General features: G+C 40.1%; 1 protein-coding gene across 1 annotated transcript in view; it reads left to right on the top strand.

The window, feature by feature from the left end:
- C4BPA (complement component 4 binding protein alpha) overlaps positions 1 to 6,885 on the top strand; it is a 30,014-nt gene extending 23,129 nt beyond the window's left edge. Inside the window, exons 8-11 of the mRNA XM_007953827.1 lie at positions 997 to 1,191; positions 4,584 to 4,748; positions 5,976 to 6,151; positions 6,685 to 6,885. Of these exons, the coding sequence (XP_007952018.1) occupies positions 997 to 1,191; positions 4,584 to 4,748; positions 5,976 to 6,151; positions 6,685 to 6,885 (737 nt within the window). The remainder of the gene's footprint in view (positions 1 to 996; positions 1,192 to 4,583; positions 4,749 to 5,975; positions 6,152 to 6,684) is intronic.
- The last annotated feature ends 3,780 nt before the right edge of the window (positions 6,886 to 10,665 follow it).

Here is a 10,665-nt window from a genome sequence, read left to right as displayed (position 1 = left end):
TTGAACCACCAGCCTTCTGGTTAGCAGTCAAGTGCTTTAGGAACTAGCTCCCAGAGCTCCCAGTATAACTTACTAGAGAGTTTAATAATGATATAATCCTAACGAAGCCACAAGGAGAAGAATGAAAAACTTTTTAGTCATTAGTCTTGAATAATTTTGAAAATATACATTTTTTCATAGAGGTTTAATCCAGCCTCTCATTTTGAAGACTGCAAGTTAAAATATTTAGTTGGAGAGCTATGGGGTCTTCATGAGTTGGAATCTGCTCCATGGTGTTGGGTTTCTGGAAGGAAATAACTGGGTTGGAGGACCTGAACAAATGAGAGACAGAGACTGAAGCAGACTCAGTGTCTTGCATACACTTTTTTTTTCTTTAACTGTTTATTATGATTTGAGTGAAAGTTTACAGAGCAAATTGGTTTTCTATTCAACTGTTGGTGTTTTGTTTCATGATGTTGAAAGCAGTCTCCACAATGTAACAGCTTTCTTCCCACTTCCTCCTTGTGTTTACCATTCATCTTTCTTTCCTAACCATTCCTCTCTTCTGAGCTTTATCCCTGAGCAGATGCTGCCCTTTTGATCTCATACGGTTAATTGTTCTAAGGAGTGTGTACCTTCTTGGTGTTGGTGTTCACCCCATAGGCCTGTCCACTGTTTGGCTGAAAATTGAGCCACAGGGGTTGGTTCCGTTATTGGATTGAATGGAGTCTAAGAGCCATAGTCTCGGGTGTTCCAGCAGTCTCTATCAGATGACAAAGCCTGGTCTTTTTTTTTTTTTTTTATCATTTTGAATTTTGTTACACATTTTTCTCCTACTTTGTCCAGGACCTTCTATTAGATACACTTTCTTGATTTCCTCAAAATCACTGCAGTGGTGAAATCTCTCTCTCTCTGTTTATTTATTTATTTTTTAAAGTGGATATGAGAGTGTTATCAATGGGAGACTCCTTATGATGATTTTAGTAACCATTACCCTCACTATTTTTTATTTTTTAGAGATATGTTGCCAAACACCGGATCTGAAGAATGGCGAAATCATTCACCAGAAGAAAAGTGATTTCACTGATCCCTGTGACTATTTCTTTGGAGATTCTATTAGATATACATGTCATAAGAGGTCTACGCCTAAATTTGATGCTACTTGCCAAGCAGATGGCTTGTGGCATCCCAAAACACCAACATGCGATGACAGTAAGAGCTTATGGAATTATGTTATTGGAAGTTTCTTCATATTTAAGTGATGGAGATTATTAAGTGAAGGTTTGAAGTTAGGTAAAAGCATATAAAATCAAGGTTGTCTTGAGACTGAGTGCAGACAGAGGTGGGTCGTGTATATACACGGAGCTCTGGTGGCGTAGTGCCTAAGGCATTTGACGGCTAACCAGAAGGCTGGTGGTTCAAACCCACCAGCCATTCTCTTGGGAAGGAAGATTGGGCAATCTATTTCCATAGTGATACCACTTGGAAACCCAAGGAGGTGTCACTATGAGTCAGAATAAACTCGATGGCAGTGAGTTTGTTTTGGTTTTTTAATAGATATACTAGACTTTTCCAAGTGTTGTTTTATATTTCTTTATATATATTCTTTTCTTCCCTTATAACTGGTCCATAAGCCTTAACCCACAGTACAAGACCTGCCTGCCTAAATCTGTTTGAACCTTACTGGTATTCTCTTCCTCAAATAGTATCCTTCTGCTGCTTCTAAACCTTTGCTAAGACTATTCTACTGTGAAATACCTACCTCTTCTTGACCAAGAGGCACTCAAGTGTTAAGCATATGTCCCCACTTTTGCTGGGTTTCAACAGTTCTATGTATTAATGATCAGGATCAATTACCCATGGCAAGACAGTGACTTCTCTTCTTGCCTTCTGGACAAGAAGGAACCCAAAGGAACCCCAAGGTGGACAAGAATGAATTGTAGCTTAAACATCAACAGGAATCTTCCTATTTTTCTGGGTGAAAGTACTCTCCCTTTGAGAAGCAGGATTTCTAAACTCACAACACCCAGAGTTTTGAGGATAAGAAGCACAAATTTCCCAAATGGGTTATTTTGTTGTTGTTAGGTACTGTCAAGCTCCATCTCTTTATTGTAATGAACAGACCAGTAAATTAAATAGAGATATGAAGAGGATCACCATGCCTGCATTTTTAAGTACCCCTTCCTCTCCCAGCCCTGATATATAATATTATTTCTGATTTACTTTCTGTGTTTGAGGATGTGCAAGGGAGGCGGTATCAATGGCTTCTACTTGAACTTCCATAATATGGTAACTCTTATCTTACAGTCCAAGGAATCAATATAGAGGTTGTGCCAACTACCAATTAGATCTATTTCAATTATACATTCAGGGGTCATGTAAATGACCATCAAGTTATTTGATGGCGGGGCCATGAGGTCTCCTGGTATCATTGTCAACTTAGCCTCTATGTCCAATAATCCTTGGATAATTTACACCTTTCACCAGTGCACAGTTACTCCCAAAAATGTACATAGACCCTCCTGAAGACTGAGTAATTCATTATGATGAATTCTTTCCAAGGTGTTGTAGCATCATTACAGTCAATGATCTCTTGGCCTGAAAGCTGGCCCAGATTCAAACTCTGAGCGGGAGATAATGGCTTTTATTGAGCCAAATACTGTCAGTCTCCTGGTCATTCAACCTTAATTTCTTTTGATTGCACAAATCGAGTAGTATCCTTGTTGTCTGCTCATATATTATTTTCTCTTATTTTCTTTCAGCATCTTTATATCTCTCAGGCATCCCTGGCTGCCTCTCTGACTTTGCTACTCATTATGATGATTATATATTCAGGTAGTATCTGAAGTGTCTGTGTAGCCCTTGCCTTTTATTACTATCAGTGAACCTTGTTTTTTATTGGCCTTTCTTATCATCAGCTTTAGCATTTGATGCTGGTGCTCCTCTTGTCAGAGAATTATTTGTAAACTTGATTAATGTTGACTCCCCCTAGTCCTTCCCGTGCAATGTAATCATCTATTGGTTTTTTAGCCTTCCCTAGTTATGGTAGTTAAAGTTTTGTGTTGGCTTGGCTGGGTTGTTTTGAGTGGCTGGGCAGCTGGGTGTAGTTATTCCCCATGATGAGATTGTAGTCACAGCAGAATCTACTGTGAGCAGCTAGGGAGCTGTCTGTGGTCTGCTTCCAGTATATAAGGAGAAGTTTTGGGAATGGTCTCTAGCTTTTGGGCACATCTAGATCCTGCATTTGTCTGAGTCTTCATTTCAGTGGCCTGTCGTGTTGCTTGCCAATCTTGGGATTGTTCCTGGACTTGAATCAGTGGTCTGCCATGTGCCTGTTGATCTTGAAGTTGTGCCATTATACTTGCCAACCTTGGGTTCATCAGCCTCAGCAGTCAGTAGCTGCCTGAATTATAAGAAGCCTCCAGATCTGGTGGGTTAGGAGCAAGAGGCAGAACTGAAGCCCAGAGTCAAGAGGCCTTCATCCAGCCACTAGAGCTGGCACTCTGAATGTGGACTTCTAGCCTCCTAAATTGTAAGAGAATAAATTCTTTTTTGTTAAAGCCATTCACTTTTGGTCTCGGCACTAGAGAACCAAGACACATAGCATATTCATTTCAACAAGCTCTCTTTCTTGATTCATTAATTCTTTTTTCTACCATCTGCCACAACAATTCCAGAATTTCTATCTCACCTATTATGAGCCATCACTTTTTCCAAGCTTCTAGGAGCCAGCCTAGTACTGTACCTCTAACTACTTTAGTCCATCACTATCTATGTCTTCTGACATTCCCAATTCTCTATTTTATTTCCATTTCTTATGCAGTGTTGGTGATTACTGAGTGTTCCATTTCAGAGAGGGCTCTGATCCATGTCATATTTATTATTTCAACATGCAAGTCATCATTTTATCCTTCTAAGGGTTTCTTTCTATAATTTTGCAAGATGCATTAGGTATATTCTTGGGGGGGGGATGGAATGGATGGATAGTTTTGACTAGGGAGGTGGGAACTCAGAGATTGTGGATTTGCTTTTGCATTTTCTCATAGATGCACATCTCTCCATTTAGCCTGAACTCAGTTAAGTGTGCCTCTAGTAAAATGTGCCTTGAGGACTGAATGCAGACTTCATGCCAAATGCTCTCTAAACAATTTAAAGTTTAGTGAACCTATCAAGGAAATGGGAGAAATACTGCAACTTTGGGCCTTTGAATTCAGCTTGAGTCTGTCTTCAGTTCATTGGCCCAAAGATTATGAGACAGCAGGACCAGTGCTTGGGTTTGCCAAGCAACTCTGTGGTCATAGACAAAAGGACAGAATGAAGCCTCTTACAAACCACACAGAGTCTGTTGTTGTTGTTATGTGCCGTCGAGTCAAACCCGACTCATAGCGACCCCTCCTTGGGTTTCCGAGGCAGTATCACTACGGAAGTAGGATTGCCCAACCTTCCTTCCGGGGAGTGGCTGGTGGGTTTGAACCGTCAGCCATCTGGTTAGCAGGCAAATGTCTTAGCCACTATGCTACCAGAGCTCCCTACACAGAGTCTAGGATGATTGATTTCATAAATTCTGCAGACTCACACTCTCACTTTTCTCTTTCACCATCAAGGTTGTGATTTTCCTCCTGCCATTGCCCATGGACGTCATACTGATGTTGGTTCATTTTTCAGAACTGAGGTTTTATACGAATGTGATGAAGGATACATTCTGGTTGGACAGGCTAGAATCTCCTGCAGCCATTCAGTCTGGTCCCCTCCAGTTCCTAAGTGTAAAGGTAACTACAGCTTCATTTTCAGCTTATGGCAAAGAGGGTGAAAATATCATGACAGGATTGAGAACAAAGCTTGTTTTCTGCCTGAGGCAACTTGTATACATTTGATTTGGTTTGATTTGTTTTAAGCAATTAATATATGTACATGGTACCCAATGCAAAAAGTACAAAGAACTTACTAAAAAGTTAATTGCTCCCACTCTTTTCTCTTACTCACACAATTTGGGCCTTTAAAGGTGGTCTCTATCTCCAATTGCTTGTATCTGTTTCCAAAAATATAGTGGAGGCAGTACATTTTATTTGAGAGGAGCTGTGGGCCAAAGCAAACTTTTTATGGAACTTGGTTTTGGTATAAATGTGGGCTTTCATGACCTAATTCCAATCATCATGAAGTGACAAGTATTTCCATCGGACCCTCGTGCAGGACACCACCTGCCTATGATATAGGTGGTGAGATGGGGAATTCCTGGTTTGTCAACCAGTGGTAGTGACAGGATGAGTCAAAATTGCTTCTGATGTTTTCATGCACCCAGCTGTCTTATCTCAGAAAACCCAGGAAATCTTTGGCATCATTGTCTCCTTGAATACAGGATAATGAGGTAAAAAGAGGGAAATTTTCATACCTAGTGTCTTGCAGAAGTCAGGGCTGCAGGTGACAGTTGATTGAGATCTTAAAATCTGGGCTCACATACCTTTTACAAGATATATCTTTTAATATTATTTTAAAAATTAGGACCTTGGGCAAGCTTCTCAACATCTCCGTGTGTCAATTTTCTCCTAGGTAAAATGGGTTTAATAGCCATTTCATAGGATGGTTTTGAGACTTAAATGAGCCAATCATCTAAAGTGCTTAGCCCAAAGTCTGATATGGAGTCACTGCACAATAAAAATAGATTAATATTATAGTTTATTTGACTGCTAACCAGAAGGCTGGCAGTTCAAACCCACCAGCCACTCCCCGAAAGGAAGGTTGGGCAATCTACTTCCGTAGTGATACCTACCTCCTTGGAAACCCAAGGAGGGGTCACTATGAGTCAAATATGACTTTATGGCAGAGGATTCATTTGTTTGTTCATTATTACAGTTTTATCAAAATGAAAAAAATTAATAGCGGGTCCGACTCGACGGCACACAACAACAACAAATATAGTTTGTATTTAATATCCTAGCCTGTTATCATGTCTTTTTTCTTAGAATTACAGATTGCTAAAAATCGTGTTTCCATTACAGCTCTGTGTCAGAAACCAGAGATAGAGAATGGAAAGCTGTCTGTGCATAGGTCTCAGTACATTGAGGGTGAAAATATTACTGTCCAGTGCAATCTTGGCTATGGTGTGGTCGGCTCCCAAAGTATCAGTTGCTTAGAGAACAGAACCTGGTACCCAAAGGTGTCCAAGTGTGAGTGGGTAAGTAGAACAATTCAAGGAAGTCCTGTCCTATAATATCCTAGAAATGTTGACTGTCTCTGAAGCACTGTCCCAGCCATTACTGGTGGGATCTGATTTGTCAGCAGTCATTTCTGAGTTCTTGAAGGTCACTCAAAGGAAATGTCTCTTTTCACCTTGAAGCATCCTAGCTTGTTATCTATCTTATAATTTTCCTGCTATCACCTTAGAACCGAAAAAAACTGAGATCCTTAGGGATTATGCCATCTCATAGACCTAAAAGTCTTCATTCTTTACTTTTCCTGGATTATATAATATATTGTTCCATTTCTGAATGGTCAGCAGAAAGAGTGTGGAGGTCTTGTAAGAAGTTGTCTCAGAACCAATGTCTCTTCCTCTGGGCATTAGTATGGTAGTACACAATGCATTTCCCTGTTTAACCCCCCAGTTCTGGGGTTGCTCCTGATCCTGTAGTTGCACCGTTCTCAGTGCTGCACCCTCCTTCATGATCAGACATGAGCCACTCAACCACACCCACCACTCTTCTCTTTTAGGAAGTTCCTGAAGGCTGTGAGAAAGTACTAGCAAGTAAACACCTCATGCAGTGTCTACCAAACCCACAGGATGTGAAATTAGCCCTGGAGTTGTATAAGCTGTCACTGGAGATTGAAAAATTGGAACGAGAGAGAGACATGACAAAGAAACCCACTCAACAGTCTTATTTTCCCCAAAGCATAGAGGAATACACACCTTGATGCCTTCAATTCAATACAGATAACTTTAGTTTAGTAACTCTACTGTTCCTTTGACATCATGATTTATGATAATACATATCTGGGTAGGAGAAGAGGCTAATGTTTAGTGCTTTTGAGATGAAATTATTGATCAACTGTCCTCTTGTACCTCATGTATTTGCTTTTCTGAATGCAAAATGTAAATTTTTTAATTAAAATTGCCATGTCAAAAACTATTTTGTCTCCATGGTCACTCATATTAGGAGAGTTCTAAACAAAACCATTACTTATAGTTAATACTTTTATATTACCATGTAAGCCTTAGAAATATGTACTTGAATTCATACCAATGTCTCTTTCTGGAATACCTTCACAGCTACATGTGTCCAAAACACCTACGTCCTCCAGGTCTTTGGTTAAATGTCAATGCTCCACAAAAACCTTGTCCATTCTCCCTCCTTTGAATGGAGTCACACTCTCTTCTGAACTCCCGTGCACATTGACTCTTCCTTACTAATACTACATCTCAACTTTTGCCTTACACAAAGGGCATTTATGTTTATGCCTGATGCCCTCATTCCAACTTCAGAAAATGAAGGCCTTACTGATATTGACAAGACATTGACAGTGTCTACTTCATACTTCAACAGCAAGGAATGTTCTCAAGTCTATGGGCCTGCCTTTCTGCTCTTTCATTATTTCTTGGGTCTGTGTTTTCCTCTTTGCTGATTTATTCCCTCACATTACTGGAGACATCCATCAGGCGCTGCCTATGAGATGATGCAGGTTGTTAGGTGCCATCGAGTAGGTTCCGACTCACAGCGACCCTATGTTCAACAGAATGAAACACTGCTCGGTCTTGCACCTTCCTCAGCAGCTTTGCTATGCTTGAGCCCATCGTCACAGCTACTGGGTCAATCCATCTCGTGGCGGGTCTTCCCCTTTTTATGCTGACCCTCTACTTTACCAAGCATGATATTCTTCCTCAGGGACTGATCCCTTCTGACAACATGACCAAAGGACATTAAACAAAGCTTGCCATTCTCACTCCTAAGGAGCATTCTGATTGTACTTTTTCCAAGACAGATGTGTTTGTTCTTCTGGAAGTAAAATATTGAGTGCTTGCAAATACGAAACTGTCTTTATCCTCACACTTGATCGATAATTTGGCTGGGTGTAGAAAGCAAGGTTAAAAATAATTTTCTCTTGGAACTTCTAAAGAATTTCTTCTTCATATTATAGCTACTAATATTTCATATGGAAGCTCTGGTGGCATAGTGCCTAAAGCACTTGACTGCTAACCAGAAGGCTGGCGGTTCTAACCTACCAGCCACTCCTCGGAAGGAAGATGGGGTAATCTACTTTCATAGTGATACTCCCTCGGAAATCCAAGGAGGGGTCGCTATGAGTCAGGTCCAACTCCAAAGCACATAACAACAACAACAACAGTATTTCACGTTATAGTTACTAATATTACAATTGAGAAGTCAAATGCCATTTTAATTCCTGGTTATATAGCATTTTTTTTTCTTTATATCTATTTTCTAGAAGGAAACATGTATTCTTTTCTTTTCTGAGAAGTTTTCTTGACATATTGTCTTCAATAATTTTCTCTTCTCTTTCTCTATTATCTTTATGGAAATCCTACTTGTCAGATATTGAACCTCCGTGTTAATCCTTTAGGTGTCTGTTTTTTTGTTTTTTTTTTTTTAACTTTTTTCTCCTGTTTTCGATATCTTCTTCTGTCATTCTGTTACATCTTCTGGGATATTTCTTTGACTTTGTACTGTAACTATTTTGTTACTTTCTAAAGAAAAATTTCATTTTCTTTTGCTTTAACAAACAAAAATTAATTTTCTCACAATGCAGGAGGGTAGAAGTTTGAATTCTAGTGCCAACTCTAGTGGAAGTCTTTTTCTCTCTTTTTGCTCATGAAGATCTTTGTCTTTTTTCAGCTTCTATTCCTTGGCTCTCTAGTGATCTTTATGTGGCATGACATATATCTTTTACTGTCTCTGCTTGTCCCCTGTCCTAATTTCTTTTAAATGTCAGAAGTGTTGGCTTAAAATACTTAATACACTGACATGGCCTCTTAACCACAAAAAAATCCATTTCCAAATGGGATTATAACCACAGGTATGTTGTTATAGCCGTCGAGTTGGCTCCAACTCATAGTGACCCTGTGTACAACAGAATGAAACACCATCCTCACAATGCTTGCTATGCTTGATCCCAGGGTTGCAGCCACTGTGTCAGTCCATCTTGTTGAGGGTCTTCCCCTTTTTCACTTACCCTCTACTTAGCACGCTATCCACAGATATGATGCTGTTGTTGTTATGTGCCGTCGAGTCGGACCCGACTCATAGTGACCTCTCCTTGGGTTGCCGAGGCAGTATCACTACAGAAGTAGATTGCCAAACCTTCCTTCTGAGGAGTGGCTGGTGGGTTTGAACCGCCAGCCTTCTGGTGAGCAGCCAAGTGCCTTAGCACTACGCTATCAGAGCTCCCTCCAAAGGTATAGGGGTTAGGATTTACAACACATATTTTTTGGGGACATAATTTAATCCATAACACCTCTTAACTACCAAAAAATAAGACTTTTTTTTTTCCAGAAGCCCCCATCATTTGCCCCATTTCAATCATAACATTTTCCCTTCCTCAAATAAAAACATTTCTTGCCTACAACAATCACTTTTTTTTGCTCTCATATTTTCATTATACAGTTATTGGTTAGTTTTACCTTTTAAAATATGTCTCTTTACCCATTGTATTTCTTACAGATTAGCAGTTGAATAAAGGTGCTTGATCATATTCAGGTTTTATTTAGTTAGTTACTAAATAGTTACATCACTTCATTTGTGATGTTGTGTTCTTCCACGAACAAGTACTTAATTTCTGGTTCTTCTTTCCTTTGGATGGTGTGGTAGTTATGTTTGAGTGTCAACTTGGCTGGGCCTGGTTGAGTGGCTGGGCAGCAGGTGGTAGTTAATCCCCATGAGGAGACTGGCAATCAACTCCATGGTGGGATCTACCACAAGCAGCTGAGTAGCTGCCTTTGGGAATGTGGTCTGCTTCCTGTATATAAGGAGAAGCTTTGGGAATGGTCTCTAGCGTATGGCATGCTTGGACCCTGCATGTAGCCGTGTATGCTCTGCCGACCTTGAGACTTACAATGGACTTAAGTTAATGGCCTGCCGTGTGGTTTGGTAACATTGGGACTGTGCCTTTTGACTTGTCAACCTTGGAGCTTCTCAGCCTCAGCAGCCAGAAGCTGTCTGAGTGAAGAAACACCTCTAGCTCAAGTGGGCCGGAAGCAGGAGGCAGAGCTGGACCCCAAGGTTGAGGGGCTTTCACCCAGGCCCTAGAGCTTGGCACTTTCAATTTGGACTTAAAGCCTCCAAATTGTAAGAATAAACTCCTGTTTATTAAGGCTATCCCATTTGTGGTATTTTCTTGTCAGAGTGGCACTAGGTAACCAGAACAGATGGGTATTGGGGAAAGGAGATGTTTACTGCCATTGTGCTTTGTTTTGTTTTGTTTTTAAACATTTTATTATGTTATAGATGGAAGTTTATACAACAAATCAGTATCCCATACAACAATATATACATAATTTATTTCATGACATTAGTTGCTATCCCTGTAATGCACCAGCACTCTCTGATTTCAACCCTATCTTCCTAGTTTCTGTCCTTACAGATTCCCTGCCCCTCCTTGCCTTTTCATATTTGCTTTTGGGCAAATGTTGCCCATTTGGATTCTTATTGTTGATTGTTCTAAGCACATTCCTCACAAGGGGTA

Source organism: Orycteropus afer, unplaced genomic scaffold (assembly GCF_000298275.1).
Source record: "Orycteropus afer afer isolate SDZICR_OR568_19922 unplaced genomic scaffold, OryAfe1.0 scaffold00013, whole genome shotgun sequence".
Lineage (NCBI taxonomy): Eukaryota > Metazoa > Chordata > Mammalia > Tubulidentata > Orycteropodidae > Orycteropus > Orycteropus afer.
The sequence above is the reverse complement of the archived record's forward strand: the minus strand, read 5'-3'. Positions and strand labels throughout refer to the sequence as shown.